Consider the following 21048-nt stretch of genomic DNA (forward strand, 5'->3'; position numbering starts at 1 on the left):
TCAGTACACCGTTATACATTACGTTCCAGAGCGTTGGGTCCAGGATAGAGCCTTGTGGTACTCCGGCCGTTATATTCAACGTTGTCTGTCCCATGCTCGTTTCGTAAACTAGGACGCGGTTTTGAAAGTATCTTCCTAAAATTCTGCACAGGTACCCAGGAACCTTCATACGGTGTAGGGACTCGGTAATGGCTTCCCAGTTTGCGCTATTGAAAGCATTCCTCACGTCGATCGTTACTATAGCACAATGTCGGTCACCCCTCCGCTTTTGTTGTGATGCCTTCTCTGCTTTTTCAACGACTGTCCGGATAGCATCAACGGTGGACCTGCCTTTCGGAATCCAAACTGCATCTTTGACAGACCATGGTCACCCTCCGTACATTCCGTCAGTTTGTTGAGTATAATGCTTTCCAAGAGTTTCCCGAGCGTATCCAGCAGGCATATAGGTCTATAGGATGTTGGTACCCCCGGGGGCTTTCTTGGTTTTGGCAACACTAACTTTTGGATCTTCTATTTTTTAGGAAAGTGATCATCATCCAGGCATTTCTGTAGCACTATCATGAAGATTTCCGGGAACGCCTGAATCGCGGTTTTCAAGGCCGCGTTGGGGATTCCGTGGGGTCCGGGCGCTTTCTTTACCTGCAGTCTCTTCGCCACTACTACCAGTTCTTCATTGGTAACTTGAGAACGTTCGGTAATTATTTCAGCGTACGGTGTCGGTGGCCATATCGTTGGATCATGCATCGGAAATAAACCCTCCACAATGACCTTCAGTTTCTCGGGACACGATTCGACGGGCGTCACAGGTCCTCTGATCTTCGCCATCACGACGCGATACGCGTCGCCCCATGGGTTGGCATCTGCATCTCTTCACAGCTCCTTGAAACAGTTCGCTTTGCTCAGTGTAATTTTCCGTTTCAAGGCGGCTCTAGCTGCTCGGTTCACCGTATTACGTTCCTCTCTATCAGTCCTTTTTCTTGCTCTCTGAACGCATCTTCTGGCTCGAAGACAGCTAGCGTGAAGGTTGCGAAGAGAATCGGTCCGCCAGTAAGCTGGACGTCTTCCATTTTTGGTACAACTTTCCTCGGCATGGTTGTGTCGCATGCTCTCACCAGTAGATCTGTCAACTTTTCTGCGTTCCAATCCGAAGCTCCGCTATCTAGACGAAGTGCTTCGACGAAAAGGTCATTGTCGAAAGCATTCGTCTCCACTTCCGCTCACTGCTTGTTGTCCTCCGTACTATCACGTGGTTTCGTTGACCGATTCTATACCGGATCGTCTGGTGGTCACTATGTGTATACGATTCGCACACTTTCCACTCCGTGATCGCCACCAACGACGGACTGTAGAAGGTGACGTCGATGATAGGTTCGCGGCCATCTTTACGGAAGGTACATAGTAGACTGTGCTCTCTTTCGTTTGTACTTATACTTCTCCACTCCACCGCCCAAGCGTTGAAGTCACCTCCAATGACGATCGATGTTCTACCGATTGGTTCCTCGGTCATTGCGTCTATCATCTGGTGGAACTGCTAGTTGTCCATCTCGGGGGTGCGTAGTAACTACATATGAAGATTCCATTAATTTTGGCGATTACGAAACCTCATGTGAACCTCCGACCACTTCCTAGATAGGATATCTGCCCATCACTTGTATTGCAGCAATCCCTAATCTATCCGTCACCCAACTGTCGTTATCACGGGGTACTCGAAACGGCTCCGCTATGATTGCAACATCGCATTTTGTCTCTGTTGTTGACTGCCACAACAGTTGCTGAGCTGTGTTGCAATGGTTCAGATTGACATGCCCTTCCACACCGCATCTCCTGCACAGGTAAGACCTGTCGGAGCTTGTGCAGTTTCTTGCCTGATGTCCAAAGCCCATGCACTGGAGGCATCTCTCCACCCGCTTTGTTACCCGAGGCACCACCTTCAGCGTGCAAACCGAACAGCCGACTTTTGTTTTGATCGTTTCTACCATCTTATTGGCTGGGACTGTTGAAAGCCGTATCGAGGCCGTCTGCGTACCACCATACGCCTTCCTCATACGGATCGTCATTGGTGTATTGTCCAGCTTACACTGTTCTATCAATTCGCGCCATCGTCTGTCGTGATTTCGTACAGATTTCTGCACTCGTCCACTGATTCCTGGGATAGAGCTCTCACCTTCACCTCCTCACCGAGCGACTTCGCAACCAGTTCCTTGAAGGCTGAACTTTTTACCGCCGGGTCCCTCTTGAGCTCGAGGAGCATCTCTCCTTTCTGGGTGCGCCTGGTTTTCAGCACATTCTCTCTCAGTTCCTGTCTGTCTGTCTGTCTATCTGTCATACGCTGCCATACAAATGAAACACAAATTCCTGCATTACTCGAGAATTAATCAAGCAAATGAAATCAAATTTGACATGTGGAGGATTTAGGGTGCAATAAATGTTTTTACAGTGGTTAGACACTCCACCCACCTCTTTAAGGGGAGCTGTCATACAAATAAAGAACAAATTTCTGCATAACACGAAAACTAATCAAGCAAATGGAGCCAAATTTGGCATGCGAAGGTTTTAGGGGACACGAAACGTTTCTATGGTGAATAGACGCTCTCCCTCTCTCTGATACTGCCATACAAATGAAGCATATATTTTTTTACATAATTAAAGAACTATTCAAGCAAACGAAACCAAATTTGGCATGTGGAGGTTTTAGGTTGCAATAAATGTTTTTACGGTGGTTAGACACTCCACCCCCTCTCTAAGGGGGAGCTGCCATACGAATTAAACACAAATTTATGTATAACTCGAAATCTAATCAAGCAAATGGAACCAAATTTGGCATGTGGAGGTTTTTGGGTACGATAAATGTTTCTATGATGTTTCCTCCCTACTGTGAAATGGAAAGAAGGTCCCGTAAAAACATATTTCCAACTAAACATGAAAATTGGAAAAATCTGTAGGTAAATGGGAAAATTCGGAGAATTCAATTCGCATATGTGTTGATAAGAGCAAAACTCGAGAAAGGAAATGTCCGATTTAGGGCTATCTTCATTCTGTCAGATTTCTTGTATCAAACATTTATTCCATGTAACGCAGAAATATGTTATTTGCAATTGGTTGGAGAATCCTGAACGAGAATTGTGTCTGAAAATAATCTGATATTATAATGATGAGTTTAGGTAGAAGTATTAGGAATGTTAAAGTAAAAGATAATTTCAAAGGGTAGATTAGAAGATTGATTGATCTTCTAATCTACCCTTTGAAATTACAGTTCTGATATTGGACCCATGAACGTGCGCTTGGTAAGAAAACGTGAATGTGATAACGATAAATAAATTTTGGGCGGGACGAAGTTTTGGGCGGGACGAAGTTTGCCAGGTCAGCTAGTGGGATACATAAATTGGAAAATATATCGAAAAACAAAGTCATTTTCAACCAAATTTGTTTTTTTACAAACTTCACAAACCTTTTAACCAGTCTTCGTATAAAACAAATATAAATTTCACATAGATTGAAATTCTATGATGCATTAATTTGCCAATAAAGGGAAAAGCTCTCGTTTCATGCGATATTTCGACTGAAGACTAATATTTATAGAAAAAAATCGTATCAAAACTTACCAGAGGTACCGTGGAAGCTGGAAAATAAACATAATATTATTATATTATTGGAAAATGGGGTTAATATTTATGATAAATATCATATACCATATATTGCGTGTGTTTTGTGTGAATCAGCAGACGATGATTGATTTAATCGTCTTGTCCTCGCGAAAACAATACACGAACTGACTATGTGTATTTTTTTGTGTAATTTCAACTTAAGTAAGTTTATTGTCTTCTAATAAGAGATGTTTTTTTAATTATAGAGGCTTTAAATTTTGTTCATTCACCTCTTACATCGAGAAAAGCTGTTGACTGTTCGCAGGCCCAGTGATTTGGGCGGTTTTATTCCTTCCCTTGCTTGTATATAGAATCTTCAAATTTTAAAATGTTAAGCATATTACAGTTTCTGTGCGAATCGTATACACATAGTGACCACCAGACGATCCAGTATAGAATCGGTCAACGAAACCACGTGATAGTACGGAGGACAACAAGCAGTGAGCGGAAGTGGAGACGAATGCTTTCGACAATGACCTTTTCGTCGAAGCACTTCGTCTAGATAGCGGAGCTTCGGATTGGAACGCAGAAAAGTTGACAGATCTACTGGTGAGAGCATGCGATATATATATATATATATATATATATATATATATATATATATATATATATATATATATATATATATATATATATATATATATATATATATGTACCTCGTAAAAAACAGGAAGTGGGTTATATCTATGGTATAACCGCAAGGGTGACGTAGGACTATCGTTGATTTAGAGATCATTTGTTAGAAGTTGAATCTGAATTCATTCTGAATGAATGAATATTTGGGGGACTTCGAAAACGAAAGCGTTACGTTGGAGGCACAAGGTTTTATGCATCCAATATTGGATACGAAAATATCCTACTGATGGGGAAGAATAATCTTCAGAAGCTATCCTGTTAATTGCGATTGATTGAAAAATCACAAAACCAAATGTATTTGGTCACAGTGTTATATGGATAGAAAACATTCAAATAAACTCTTTCACATGAATGTATTTTTAAATTCCCAGAGGAACTGGCAGATTATTTTCAGTAACGATTAGATATTTCCACATTTTCCTCGATACTGGAAGCCCACCAGTGGTTAATGCCAACTCGATAACCACCTGTTAATAGCACTTGATTGAAACATATTTGGTCACAGTGTAACATGGATAGAAAACATTCAATTAAACTCTTTCACATGAATATATTTTGAAAATTCCCAAAGGAACTGGCAGATTATTTTCCAGCAATGATTAGATCTTTCCGGAACTTTCTCGATGCTGAATGGCATCCTAACGGAAAGAGTTCTGCGCGTGTATGTGTCGATCCTTCGCCGTCCACCTCCTCCAGCACGTTAGGCAACGATGTTGTCTTGTCGATGTCCTCACGAAAAATTAATGTGTCTCACCACCAGAATATCGCTTAAGTATGCTTTTTGTGTGTGATTGAATCGAGAGAAGGTGTGGTTTACGATGGCAATTTGGAAGGCAAACTAGAGGGGAATGAACTCTCTGAGCTCGGCGACTGAGCAATAATCGATTGCGGGCGCATACAATATTGGATACGGAAATATCCTACTGATGGGGAAGAATAATCTTCTGAAGCTATCTTGTTAATTGCGATTGATTGAAAAACCACAAAACCAAATGTATTTGGTCACAATGTTACATGGAAAGAAAACATTCAAATAAACTCTTTAACATGAATATATTTTGAAAATTCCCAAAGGAACTGGCAGATTATTTTAAGTAACGATTAGATATTTCCACATTTTCCTCGATACTGGAAGCCCACCAGTGGTTAATGCCAACTCGATAACCACCTGTTAATAGCACTTGATTGAAACATATTTGGTCACAGTGTTACATGGATAGAAAACATTCAATTAAACTCTTTCACATGAATATATTTTGAAAATTCCCAGAGGAACTGGCAGATTATTTTCAGTAACGATTAGTTATTTCCACATTTTCCTCGATACTGGAAGCCCACCAGTGGTTAATACCAACTCGATAACCACCTGTTAATAGCACTTGTTGAAACATATTTGGTCACAGTGTTACATGGATAGAAAACATTCAAATAAACTCTTTCACATGAATATATTTTGAAAATTCCCAAAGGAACTGGCAAATTATTTTCCAGCAATGATTAGATCTTTCCGGAACTTTCTCGATGCTGAATGGCATCCTAACGGAAAGAGTTCTGCGCGTGTATGTGTCGATCCTTCGCCGTCCACCTCCTCCAGCACGTTACATAACGTATACATAACTCGAAAACTAATCAAGCAAAAGGAGCCAAATTTGGCATGTTAAGATTTTAGGGGGCACGAAACGTTTCTATGGTTAAAAGACACTCCTCCCCCTCTCTTAAGCGGAGAAGAGGGAGAGGTCTGTGTCTGAAAATAATCTGATATTATAATGATGAGTTTTGGTAGAAGTACTAGGAATTTTTTAGTAAAAGATAAATTCAACGGGGTCGATTAGAAGATCAATGAACAGTTCTGCGATTGGACTCATGAACTTGCGCTTAGTAAGAAAACGTGAATGTTTGAAGGTACTGATAACAAAAAACAAATTTTGGGCTGGACGAAGTTTGCCGGGTCAGCTAATCTATATACATAAAAATGGATTTCTGACCGTCTGTCTGATTCTTATGGACTAGGATACTACTGAACCGATCGACGTAAAAATGTGTATGTAGGGGTTTTTAAGGCCGGGGAAGGTTTTTACGATAGTTCGAGACCCCTCCCCCTCTCTATGGGGGTGCTGCCATACAAATGAAACACAAATTTCAGTATAACACGAGAACTAATCAAGCAAACAAACCCAAATTCAGCGTGTGTACGTTTTAGGGTGCAATAAATGTTTTAATGTTGGATAGACACTCCTCCCCTCTCTCTAAGGGGGCTGTCATAAAAATGAAACACAAATTTCTTCATAACTCGAGAATTAATCAAGCAAACGAACCCAAATTCGGCGTGTGGACGTTTTAGGGTGCAATAAATGTTTCTATGCTGAATAGACACTCCTCCCCCTCCCTCAGGAGGATGCTGCAGAACTCGAGAATCAATGAATAATAATAATATAAGGGGCAATAAATGTTTCTATAGTGGTTTGACACTCGCATAACTCGAGAATCAATCGAGCAAACGGAACCAAATTTGGAGGAACCATGTGGAGGTTTTAGAGGGCACGAAATGTTTCTATGGTGGTTACACTCCTCTCCCCTCTCTAAAAGGGAAGGGGGCTGCCATACAAATGAAACACAAACTTCTGCATAACACGAGATCTAATCAAGTAAATGGAACCAAATTTGGGATGTGAAGGATTTTGAGTACGAGAAATGTATCTATGATAGTATGACACCCCTCCCTACCCTGGAATGGAGAGGGGGTTCCATAAAAACTCTGAAGGGAGATTGGAAAATTCGGAAAATTCAATTCCCATATGTTCTATATTCACATGGTGACAAGCGTCTTTAGTCCATTTGATGTTTCCGCAAACGAATTGATTTTTGTTCGAAAGTTGAAATGGATTTCAATGTGATAAAACGCACTCCTATATCTTCTTTTATCTATATAAATAAAAATGGATAGCCGAATGTGTTGATATGAGCAAAACTCGAAGAAGGAATTATCCGATTTAGGACTATCTTCATTCTATTATATTTTCTGTATCAAACATTTATTCGATGTAACGAAGAAACATGTTATTTGCAAGTGGTCGAAAAATCTTGAACGAGAATTGTGTCTGAAAATAATCTGATATTATGATGACGAGTTTGGGTATAAGTCCTAGGAAATTCATAATAAAAGTAAATTGTGAAGGGAAGCTTAAATCAATTAGGTTATTAATAAAAATTAATTAATTAAAAATTAATTAATCTATGGTGATCGTAATCGTAAGAAAGTGTGAATATTTGGAGGTATTGATAACAAAAAATAGATTTGGGGCGGGACGAAGTTTGCCGGGTCAGCTAGTAAAATTATAATCCTGATCGGAGACATAAGCCAAACCTCCTTGGGTTCCACAACAGCCTTATCAATATGTTGTAGTCTGTTACTTGTGCGAGTTTCGCAATTGCAGAGCTAATGTGATAAAACGCACTCCTATATCTTCTTTTATCTATATAAATAAAAATGGATAGCCGAATGTGTTGATATGAGCAAAACTCGAAGAAGGAATTATCCGATTTAGGACTATCTTCATTCTATTATATTTTCTGTATCAAACATTTATTCGATGTAACGAAGAAACATGTTATTTGCAAGTGGTCGAAAAATCTTGAACGAGAATTGTGTCTGAAAATAATCTGATATTATGATGACGAGTTTGGGTATAAGTCCTAGGAAATTCATAATAAAAGTAAATTGTGAAGGGAAGCTTAAATCAATTAGGTTATTAATAAAAATTAATTAATTAAAAATTAATTAATCTATGGTGATCGTAATCGTAAGAAAGTGTGAATATTTGGAGGTATTGATAACAAAAAATAGATTTGGGGCGGGACGAAGTTTGCCGGGTCAGCTAGTAAAATTATAATCCTGATCGGAGACATAAGCCAAACCTCCTTGGGTTCCACAACAGCCTTATCAATATGTTGTAGTCTGTTACTTGTGCGAGTTTCGCAATTGCAGAGCTAATGTTACGAGGTTTCGCTTTCGGCATTACAAAAGCGACAAATATAATTTTGTGCAAAACCTACAAATAAAGGGTGTGTCACATCAAATTGCATCACGGAAAAAACGCTGTAGAAATTCGCACAGTAGACCGATCCTTTTGAAAATTTTAGACAGTAAAATAAAAACTATTAAACAACTTTTGGCATTTTCTTTTTATTCATACTTCGAGCCCAAGCCCGTATGCTCGCACCTTCCTCTTTACCCCGTCCATAAGGTTCTGTACAACGTCAGGTTGTAGTTTTTTTTGAACAGAAATCCATTTTCTCTTGAAGTCCGCCTCCGATTTGACAACTTTTGGATTCTTCCGGAGGGCCTGCTTCATAATCGTCCAATATTTCTCTATTGGGCGAAGCTCCGGCGTGTTGGACGGGTTCATTTCCTTTGGCACGAAGGAGACCCCGTTGGCTGCGTACCACTCCAACACGTCCTTTGAATAGTGGCACGAACCGAGATCCGGCCAGAAGATGGTCGGGCCCTCGTGCTGCTTCAATAGTGGTAGTAAGCGCTTCTGTAGGCACTCCTTAAGGTAAACCTGCCCGTTTACCGTGCCGGTCATCACGAAGGGGGGCGCTCCGCTTTCCGCAAGAGCAGATCGCTTGCCACACCATGTACTTTTTGGCAAACTTGGATAGTTTCTGCTTGCGAATCTCCTCCGGAACGCTGAATTTGTCCTTTGCGGAGAAGAACAACAGGCCCGGCAGCTGACGAAGGTCCGCTTTGACGTAGATTTCTTCGTCCATTACCAGGCAATGCGGCTTCGTCAGCATCTCGGTGTACAGCTTCCGGGCTCGCGTCTTCCCCACCATGTTTTACCTTTCGTCGCGGTTAGGAGCCTTCTGAACCTTGTATGTACGCAGGCCCTCCCGCTGCTTGGTCCGCTGGACGAATGAACTTGACAAATTCAGCTTATTGGCGACATCCCGGACCGAACTTCTCGGATCACGTCTAAACTGCTCAACTACGCGCTTGTGATCTTTTTCACTGACGGAGCATCCATTTTTGCCGTTCTTCACCTTCCGGTCGATGGTTAGGTTCTCGAAGTATCGTTTTAGTACTTTGCTGACCGTGGATTGGACGATTCCCAGCATCTTACCGATGTCCCGATGTGACAACTCCGGATTCTCGAAATGAGTGTACAGGATTAATTCACGACGCTCTTTTTCGTTCGACGACATTTTTCCAAATTTACGAAAAATTGACAGTGAAGCATGGCCAACGTGATCTATACACTATTATCTGATTATAAGCGAAGGCTGAAGATATAATTCCTAAAAATTAAATTTCTACAGCGTTTTCTTTCCGTGATGCAATTTGATGTGACACACCCTTTACTACCTACAACCTACAAATAACAACTTCGAGTACTTACTCGGACAGTGTCCTGTTATAAGACCAGTAGATATGCTAAGGTCTTTCTTATTAAGACTCCACAATTGTTGAGAATTTTTAAAACTCGGAATGATTTTTTTGACTAATTAAGTTCCAATTGGTCACCACTACGCCTAAATATTTCACTAAAACACTGCATTTTATTTCCTCCAAGAAGTAAATACTGCAGATGCCGTTTTTTCTTCTTGGTGAAAGGGGTAATTGTGGTTTTTGAGAGATTTATGATCATACCTTCTGTGATACATCATGATTGTGCAAGGTTTAAGACCATCTGCATCCTGCACGATATAAACTTTCCACAAATTAGACCGTTAACCGATCGAATTATGTCTAGATCGTCAACAAAGCTCACGACTTTAGATCTTTTGCCTCTAAGCTTCTCAGAACTTTCTAGCAATCACAGATATCGACGACCCACTCAGCTATGAGGTGATTTGTTTGTGTGTGAGCATGCCATGGGCCCATTCGAATATACAGTCATCGAGATGTCTTCTTCTTATAGCCTGTGTCATTGATAGATAAGAAGCACTGTCAAAAGCACCTTCGATTTCAAGAAACGCTCAAAATGAAGTTTTTTGACGGAAGAGATTTTTCAAATTTTGTCACAAGCGTGTGTAACGGTGTGTTTGTGGATTCGCCTGATTGGTAAGCAAACTAGTATCCAGATAATGGGCATTTGAACATGGATACCGACTTTTATGTATTCATGTCATACTTTCCCCAAAGTTTTCAACAGTAAACTTATTGGTCTGAATGGTTTTGGGAGATTTATCATGTTTGCCAGCTTTTGGAATGAAGAAAACTTTAACGTGTCTCCAAATGGAAGGAAAATTGCTCTGCCTTGAAAATATCGATTAGAGATGGAATTAGCTTTGATTCTCTTTTTTGAATCAGGGCTGGAAAATCCCATCTACACATGCGGATTTTTATAGTTAAAAGGATCTCACCGCGTTTTCTAATCTGGCTCTCGTGAAAACTAAGTCTAATACTTCTCTCGGTCTTTTGAAGGGAACCTAACCCGTTCGATTAGTCTTTTGCAAGAGTATTACTGAGTCTTGCTGAGTTTTTTCAATGCTTTGTCAGTTATTTCCTTAGGTTTTTTGTTTAGATCATCTTTGTTCTCTGCTATATTCGGTTAGGGGTCTCCTGTATTGAGACCAGTCCGAAGTAATTTTAGCTCCATTGAACAGTTTTCGCACTGTTTCACGAAGCCGCTCGAGCCTTTTGTTCCACCAAGGAACGTTTCTTGTCGAAGAAACTGTCTTTAGCGTACAATTTCTGTTATAAACAGAGACTATCGTATCGTTTAATTCTTTTGAAGTTAATTTCAGCTACTGACTCGACCTTATTCTCGTATTCTGTTCCCAGTTGTTTTTTTATAACGATACTAGCTGACCCGACAAACTTCGTCCCGCCCAAAATTTGTTTTTTGTTATCAATACCTTGAAACATTCACGTTTCCTTACTAAGCGCAAGTTCATGAGTCAATCGCAGAACTGTTCATTGATTGATCTTCTAATCGACCCCGTTGAATTTAATCTTTTAATAAAAAAAATCCTAGTACTTCTACCTAAACTCATCATTATAATATCAGATTATTTTCAGACACAGACCCCTCCCTCTTCTCCCCTTTAGAGAGGGGAGAGGAGTGTCTATTAACCATAGAATCGTTTCGTGCCCCCTAAAATCTTAACATGCCAAATTTGGCTCCATTTGCTTGATTAGTTTTCGAGTTACGCAGAAATTTGTTTTCCATTTGTATGACAGCCCACCCTAAGAGAGGGAGAAGTATCTAACCACCATAGAATCATTTATTGCACCCTAAAATCCTCACATGCCAAATTTAGTCTCGTTTGCTTGCTTAATTCTCGAATAATGCAGAAATTTGTGTTTCGTTTGTATGGTATGGTAAGAGAAGGGGGGGGGGGGTTGAGTGTCTAACCACCATTGAAACATTTATTGCACCCTAAAACCTCCACATGCCAAATTTCGTTCCATTTGCGTGATTAATTCCCGAGTAATGGAGAAATTTGTGTTTCATTTGTATGGCAGCCCCCTCTTAGAGAGGAGGAAGGGGTCTCAAACTATCACGAAAACCTTTCCCGGCCCCAAAAACCCCTACATACCAATTTTCATGTCGATCGGTTCAGTATTTTCCGAGTCCATAAGAATCAGACAGACAGACATAAATCCATTTTTATATATATAGATAGATTCTCTCTGTACTGTCAAGTTACCAAATTCAAATAAAAGACACCTCTTCCAAAACGTGCCAGTAGATTCTCGGAAATTGCCGTACTGCAAATTGTTAGGTAGAAGGACTTCTTGTCTGATAGCGTTTTTAAACGATGGTTCATTGCTATATTGACAATGTACTTGTTATTTGACAAGAGAAATTCTAATAGCGAATTCGTTTTTAAAACTGAGTCAGTGCCAAACTGATTCTGTAATAAAAAAAACCTTCCACGAATGCGGTGGTTTGTTGGTGTGCGTTATATAATCTAATTTGTTTATAATTGCGACAACAAATGTACAGTGTCGGCGTCTGGTGGCGATATGAGTACTTGGGAGGTAAATTATTCTCTATCAGATCAGAAGGGCCAAGTGCAGTGTAAAAATATAAAAGTTTGAATGAAAATTTTTACTTCATATAGTTTGATTAGCTAACACATGTAGTTCTGACACTCACTTAACCATTTGTCGATGCATTTCCTGTTCATTCCACAAATAATTACTATTATAATATAAAATCATCATTAGACACAGTTTTCGTTCAATATGTTTCTGCGATATCGGAAAAAAACCTCTTATTTCATCACATAAAATAAATATTCGTGCGTTAAAGTAAATTTTCATTCATAATTTTGATTTTGAAAGCAGGTTAATTCCACCGGAATATCCATAATTTTTTTCGCCTCCCAATGAAAGCACACGTAACTTAAGGTCGTCTACTCGAATATACTCTTCAAAATCATAATCCGGATTGGATTACGATTCCAATAATACAAAAGCAAAAGCAGCAGGTTTTCCATTTTCATAGTCTTTATTTTTAGATTTTCCAAAACAATACTCGTAACTTGACAGTTCAGTATAGTTGTATTGGTGAACACGAGTGCCAACCCGTGAAACATCTCAGTGCGAAACTAACAGTTTTCGGGTGAGCTTAGTGCGAAACTGAGTGAATAAAAAAAACGTTTTGACAGCAGTTAGTGCGGCACTGGGGTTGAAACTGAACAAAAACGAATTCGCTATAAGACATTCACCTTGATTGTTGATGTCAAAACTACCCCACAAAGTATCAAACTTTTGGCATCACAGCCGATTTCTTTGTTGATTTTTTCTGCAGCCATTTACGAACGCCCGTGAAAAAAACGCACAGAAAACAACTGCAACAGAAACAATAGCTCAGAAAAACTGTAAGTAGGCTAGATATATTGTTACACGGGAAAAACATCATGGGTTTAAGGCTCACAGAGAAAAGCGTAATTTATATCATAATTTTTTTTTTTCGTTTTAGTTTTTCTAAATTTATTCTGAATTCAATGTAATGGGGGCGAAATCCCCGTTTAACGAGGAGAAAAAAGCATATTATATCTATAATAAATAATTTTTTTCGTTTCAGTTTTTCGAAATTTATTCTGAGGTCAATGTGCAAAGTCCCCCTTTAACGAGGAATCAAGCTGCTAAGATGATGCGATCCGAGTCGACCGCCGGCCCGCCGTCGGGAGCGGCGGTCTCTCACTGTGACAATCACTGTCCCACTGATTGACCGGATAGTTTTTAACATAGAATACGATCCTTTGGCAAGATCCGACCGAGGTTTAGCGAGCGTCGGACGGTATATGTTTGCCTGGTTCATTACGTTTGGCCGGTCAATTTTTGCTTTGAAATATCATTCATTCATTGCATTTTAAAACTATTGCTCCGCGGTTGAAAGAAATTTTCACAATTATAGGTACCGTTCTGAATCGTATTTCGGACACTTAACCCTTTCGCTAGGAGTGTCGTCTATAGACGACATACGTGCGACGACCTGTGTGTACGAGCAACATTTAAACCGCGGAGCAATAGTTTTAAAATGCAATGAATGAATGATATTTGAAGAAAGCTCTTCAGAACTCCAACAGTTCAAAACCATTTCCAAAACAGAGCACCCTGTATCAGTTAACGCCATGGTTAGACAGCAAAGGACATATGCGAATGCGAACCAGAATTGCAGCATGTCAATACGCGACAGAAGATTCAAAGAAGCCGATAATTCTACCGCGTGAACATCCCACCACCAACCTAATAATTACGTACTATCATCGAAAGTTTCACCACCAGAATCACGAAACGGTGATCAATGAACTCCGGCAAAAGTTCAAAATTCCGCATATTCGTGCCGCTTATGAAAAGGTGAAAAGGAACTGCCAGCGATGTAAGAACGAACACGCTTATCTATGCCCACCAATCATGGCCTACCCCCCACCAGCGCGTCTTGCAGCATATTCGCCACCATTCACCCACACAGGAATCGACTTTTTCTGACCTTTTGAAGTAGCTATTGGAAGGCGAACAGAAAAGCGATGGGGAATGCTCGCAACCTGTCTAACGATTCGAGCAATCCACATCGAAATTGTTCACTCTATGAGCACGGATTCCTGCATAATGTCGATTCGAAACTTCATTGCACGCCGCCGTACGCCTAGTGTTATTTACAGCGATAGGGGAACCAACTTTATTGGGGCGTCTCGTCAAAGGCTGCAAGAGGCTGCTGCAAAGGTAAACGTGGAAGAAGTGATGAAGGAGTTCATTACTGTTGATACAACGTGGTCGTTCAACCCGCCACCCGTACCACACATGGGTGGTAGCTGGGAGCGGTTAATAGGTAGCGTAAAGCGGAATTTTCAAACGATCAATCCCCCACGAAATCCGACCGATGAAGTTTTGCGGAACATTCTGATTGAGATTGAAAACATCATTAACTCCAGACCGCTGACGCATGTTCCAATTGATGACGACTGTGCACCTGCCCTGACACCAAACCACTTCCTTCTCGGTTCTTCAAACGGAGTTAAACAATTCTCCACCCTGGACGACAGCATGGTCGCTTTCCGCCAGAATATCTTAGCCTCGCAGATGCTGGCCAACATGTTCTGGAAGCGCTGGCTGAGTGACTATCTACCAGAAATCACCAAGCGATCCAAGTGGTTCGACCAAACTGATCCTGTCAAAGTAGGTGATGTGGTAGTGATTACCGATCCCAAACTTCCTCGAAACTGCTGGCCGAAGGGAAGAGTTATCGAGATCCACCCAAGTAAAGACGGAGAGGTACGTTCCGCTTCTGTAAGGACTTCCAACGGAATCTACGTTAGAGCGGTTACTAAACTGGCGGTAATAGACGTGAGGCGCGAAGGTAGTAAACCTAGTAGCCTGAACACTGGTGTACCTGGGGGGAGTGTTGACGCACGCGCCCTCTTAGAATGTCATCAGATGCAACCACTGGTACGGAATGACAGAGCTGCCGGCTGTCACTAGTTGTAAGTAAACAAAACAAAACAAAGAAAAAAGAAGAAAAGTGATTCAAGAAAACATCATTCGATTGTGAATTCATAGAAATATTTGCTGCTCCATTAATTATATATTCTTACTTGCTACTTAATTAATAAGATTCTTAAAAAGCGAGGTAAATTTATATTTAATATATAATAACTTAAAACTAATTGAAAACTACTTCCTAGATCCTATAATTATACTCAAAGTTTAGACACCTAATTTAACCTAATTGAACTTAACCGATTTGTAATGCTAAATTGAATTGGTAAGCCAGGAAAAACAATATATTTTCTTCGAACATAGCCGATAACTGAATATCTTAGGTAGCCGTGATCCTGATCTTCTGCTTCATCTATACCTGTTCCTCAGAAACGCCGATGTCAACGTTTGATGATGTTTCCTCCGTCGTATCCCTGTATCATATCCCTCCTATCCAATCGATAAACTTTTACTTAGTCGCGGCAATACATACAGATACTCTTTACAGATACACAGGTCGAAGGTTGTGCAGGCCACTGATCATTCAACAAGAGCCAAAGGTTGTACCGCTCATGGAAACTCTACACGAGCTGAAGATTGTACCGCCCAGTGACCACTCTACCCTGGATTCCTCGAGTCAAGAGAGATGCACCACGATTGATATGAGGTACAGACAGTTGCTGGCACTAGGTAAAGAGAACCTGAGAGTGCCGGTCGGGTATCCATACTAGGATTGGGCGATCTTTAGAAAAAGATCGAACTTGACGAATCGATTTTCTAAACAGCGTAGGGATCGATTCACTGATTGAGTCGGTACCAAAGAATCGATCTTTGCTGAATCGGTCTTTGAAAAATCGAATATATTTGTACTATTTAATTGTTTATTTTTAAACGTGGAATAAACATTTCACATTTCTATTCAAACATCAAAGGCATTTTATTTTGATTCTCAGCATAAAACAAAAAAAAACTCGAAAGCCCAGAAAAATTTTGTTTTCCAGGGCATTCATCTTTTGTCCCGTTATAGAATCATTTGATCAAATAAATTAATTGAACATTATTATTAGTAATTTAACAACTGATATTTGTCCAGAACTCCTGACATTAATCACATAAAATCCAACCGTTCCATACGTCTGACATTTAGTCGAAACCTTGATAGTAGTCCTAGTTCTAGAAAAGAACGTTTGGGCTGGACCTGATGTCACCATCCAATTTCGTAACAATTTTCGCTGTCAGTCTAGTGAATGTAATGGTGTAAATATAGCTTGTGACCTATTCTGTAACGACCAAACTTACAAAACCGCTTCTTCTAAGTTTACGACCAGCAATTTGATAAATGGAAGCCTCGACTTGAAACGGATCCAATGGTTATGAAATTTGTCAGGTGATTTTTGGTGAGATTAAAATCAATGTTCACTTGAATACAAGTTTACATAAAATTTTCTACGATCAAAAAGATCGGGAAGATCGATTTTCGCGATTTTTTGGAGCACAAAGAATATATCCAAAATAATGAAATTCGGAGAGGGAAAGATCGTTTTTCTAAATATTGATCCAAGATCGCCCAATCCAAATCCATACTTCTCTATTGTCTCTTTTCTTGATCATTTTCATTCATATTCTGAAAGTAATGTACATAAACTGTGAGCGATCGATTTATTTCCATTGTTAGTAGATGATAATTTATTCCGCCAGAATGAAGATAACACCACAGGCTGTTAGTATTGTAGTATTAAAAATGGTCGACATTGTTTTCTTGAACGCGGGTTTTGATTCAGTTTCCGTCCATGATAAAAAAACACTTCGTTTCTTTCTCTTGAGAACTTTCAAGGTTTTGCAAAAATGGAAGACGAACAAAAAATTCTATTTGAGGTGCACAGGTCGTATCTCTGAAGAAGGGTTTCTAGCAGCGATGCTCTTTATTGAAATGTGGTAAATTGTGAAACACTCTTCTGAGGGTTGGCCCGAAAAGTTCGTCCCGCCATTGATGACGAACAAATCGAGGAATCTGGCACACGACAGATGAATTAACAGATTCACACAGATATCAAAACATACCGTTCCTGAGCATCTGGTGAAGCAGGCTTACACAAACTGCTAGGGCATACGGGTTCCAAATTATTTGACCGAAATAAACTCTATTAATCACATCATTATCTGCGCCTCGTTCTATAAGCGTTAAAAACGCCGTTTGATAGGCGATGAAGGCCCAATAATTAACAACAATTTATAATGAAAAAATCTTGGGATAATCGACATAAACCGATCATTGGTAGATGAACTTATTAGAGTCACAAAACTATTGCTAGGGTAATAATTTGACAAGGTTCCTTGTAGCCATCACACACTACCCAACCTTGTTTTCTGTTCTGTGAAGGCGAGGGTGTATCATTGTTGCTCGAACGATCTGTGTTTAAGTCGAGTAATTCCGAAAATATTTCGCAATATCAAAATAATTTTGATGGGATGATGAATCTACGGATCAGCGAAGTAAATGTGATCCGAAATTGACCACTGTTTAAAGACTTTGAGTTCTAGCGGCAACTCGGTCATAACTTGAACGGCATGATGAGTATATTACTATTGCAACTATATCATCGGGACTTATCAAACCAGCAATGGTGTTGGGAAATTAAGAACCTTACAGAGAATGTGCGTGATGTAGCTTGTTAGAGAGTAACAATGTAGAACGTTTCGACAACCATTTGGTCGAAACTATCAAATAGCAAACTAGCTGTAGCATCTATAGACATTCGATTATCGTGAGTTATAAGAAAATTTGATCAGGAGTTGAGTTTGTTTGCTACTTTTTTGATCTTGGGTGCTGGTAAAACGGGGGCTTTACACAAACGAGATTGGAGCAATTCACAGACCATTTCGTGGATTCATAAGGAAATGACTGAGCGATTCTGAGATGCTGAATGTATACAGTTATAGCATTAGTTTTTCACGTTTTCAGAAGCTAACTGTAGATAGCATAAATGGAACTCGCAAGAAACTGGAGAGTGATACAAATAACTTACCGGGTAATGTTGCAGAAATGAAAGAATAGAGAATTAATCGCTACTATGGCATTATTCATAAATTGCATAATGCCAAAAATATGGATTTTGGACCTCATTCCTCCCTAATGTAACGCAAGCCATATCCCTAAAACATAACAAGTAACACAATCTCGACCCGTAATTACTTCATGATAAATTTCATCCTGTTCGAAGATATTGAAAATTAACATACTACAAATATCGTAACGTAATCCTACGTCAACTGTGTGGGCATGGTTCGGATACAACCCTACAACGTTCTTGTTTTTTAGAAAAAAAAAACAAAACAAAACAAAAAATAGAAACAAACTTCGATTTTTTCTCTAAAAACAAAGTTAGGATTGTCCACGTGAACAAAGGGGGGAGGGGAATAAGTAATGTCCACGCTTTTCCACGGAGGGGGAGGGGGAGTCTGGAATCCTACTTTTTCTGTCCACGTGGTGTGTGGACAGCCCCCTTGTAGATGGATAGTTTAATGATTTCTGTATTGATAAAATATAGTGTTCATGCTGAAATATCTTTTTTTCGTGATTCGCACTCAATTTTAGTCATTTATTGCGTTATCCGCGATTTTCGTTAATCGCGATGAGCTAGCCAGACTATTCCGCGGATAACCGGGGTTCTACTGTACTTGCCGCTGCTGTGTGGCGTGTGTGATGAATCTGTCTGAATTGTATCCTCAGCGTCTCGGTCGCGCATCCCTTTGAGCTTCGCTCTTCCGCAAGCGCAACCGATGAAAAATACACAGTCTGATTCGATGTGGAAAAAAACAATTTTGTTGGATCGTTTCGAAAACTTGTCCGACCTACTTGCGAGTTGTCGAACGAATGTTATGTTCCTTGTTATTGATTGTATTTGTTTTTTATGGTTTTTATGGTCTCGGGACCAAGGGCGCTATATTTTTTTATATTTTCTCTTGAAAGCTGTGGATTTTTTACATAACATACCCAAAAATAAGAAAGGCGTTATTTTTTGTTCTTGAGTTATGATCTGTCAAAATTAACCGATTGTCCGAAAATCATTTTTCCCCTTTTATCAAAAATGATTTTTTTCAAAATTTCATAACTTTTAACGTCTGGGCCGATTCCGACGATTGATGTACCAATTTGAAGCCAATGAGCTTTTGGAAAAATACCACACTTGCGTAAAAATTGGATTCTAGTCACACAAATTCAGTCCAGTCACATATGAATATTGAATGAAAACTAAAAACCTGCTAATTTTGAAAAATCATAACTCAAAAACGAAGAACTATTGATATTCACTGATATTTAGATATGTTGTGTGAGAAAACCTCAGCTTTCAAGAAAAAAAAAATTTTAAAAAATATGGCGCCCTTGGTCCCGAAACCATGTTAACTATGAAAAACAATTACAATCAATGATTACAAAAACCAGATCTGATTTTTTCCAGGTTTAATATTTTGTTTAGAACAAGACTAACTTATTGGATTTAATTTGAAATGTCGATCATCTGAATCGATTCAGTTGTTTTACTCATGAACAAAAACTAGAGGCGAATGAACTGCAAAGTTTAAAGCCTCTTAAAAACAAAGAAACAAACAAACAAACAAAAACTAACGCCTCTTTGATTTTTTGATATGTTATCAAAAACAAACTCGATATCCAAAAGGATATCCAAAGGGACCATCGAGTAAGGGGGGTATCGAGATACAGAACAATTATATATATAAACAATTCCTGATGAAAGTTCAATAAAAATCTTCAAAATTCGCGATTTTTAACCCACTGTACTTATAAAAGCCACTTAAATTTCACTTTAATGTTGAAAGGATATTTTTTTTACTTGAAATTATTCATAGTTGAATTATTGAAAAAAAAACTTTTTTTTTAAACTGTATTATCCAATTTAAGTCAAATATGCGCCGTTTCGTTCGCAAGCTTGTTGTCATTTAGAAGACAACTTCATTATCATTATCTATCATTATCATTATATTTCTGGCCGCTTCCGGTCAATGCTTCAAACGGTCAAGCTGCTCACAGTAGGGAACCGAGTTAAGGGTCTGGCCATAGTTGAGCAGCTCATAGTGGATGATTGCCTTCCAACCTTCCTGGCCGTCAATCCGGGCTTGGCGATGGTTTGGACCGGCTCACCGCGCTTCGACCACGACTTTTTTCGCTTTAGGTTGTCGTACGTGACCCACTTTTCATCACCAGTCACCATCTTCTTCAAAAAAGGGTCGAGTTCGTTGCGTTTCAGCAGTGCATCGCAGGCGTTGATTCGGTCTAAAAGATTTTTTGCGTCAACTTGCAACTCGACATCTAGCTTTTTTTGGAATCCAATCTTCTGCAAATGGTTTCAAACGGTTTTATGGTCTATAACCAGTTCCTGGCCAATCGAGCGAGTGCTCACATGCTGGTCTACTTGGATGATTTCAACGATTTTATCGATTTCCACGACGATTGGCCTACCAGTACGGGGTGTATTTTCGACAGCCACTACACCAGAACGAAATCGATCAATTTAACGCTTTGCTGTGCGAATCGTTACAGTATCGGGTCCATAAACTACACGAATTTTTTCGGCCGCCTTCATTGCAGTTTTACCTCGCAGGTAGTAAAAACGTAAAATATGGCGAATTTCTTGCTTGGTGGACTCCATCTTTGACGCGCTATAACTTGAGACTGAAAAGGACAGTCACAACACTGTCAAAACGACACTTGTAGCACAGATTGTCGTCCTTAAATAGCCGTATAGTATGACCCGATGCGATAAGTACAACACAAGATATGTTTAAGTGTTGCCATATATTGACAATATACAA

The 21048-nt window shown here is 39.6% G+C and overlaps 1 protein-coding gene across 1 annotated transcript in view; it reads right to left on the reverse strand.

Annotated features, from left to right (window-relative positions):
• LOC129765125 (torsin-like protein) overlaps positions 1-21048 on the reverse strand; it is a 39983-nt gene that overhangs the window by 10747 nt on the left and 8188 nt on the right. The window contains exon 3 of the mRNA XM_055765011.1: positions 3603-3619. Coding sequence (XP_055620986.1) covers positions 3603-3619 — 17 coding nt within the window. The remainder of the gene's footprint in view (positions 1-3602; positions 3620-21048) is intronic.

Source organism: Toxorhynchites rutilus, chromosome 2 (assembly GCF_029784135.1).
Source record: "Toxorhynchites rutilus septentrionalis strain SRP chromosome 2, ASM2978413v1, whole genome shotgun sequence".
NCBI classification, from domain to species: Eukaryota; Metazoa; Arthropoda; class Insecta; order Diptera; family Culicidae; genus Toxorhynchites; species Toxorhynchites rutilus.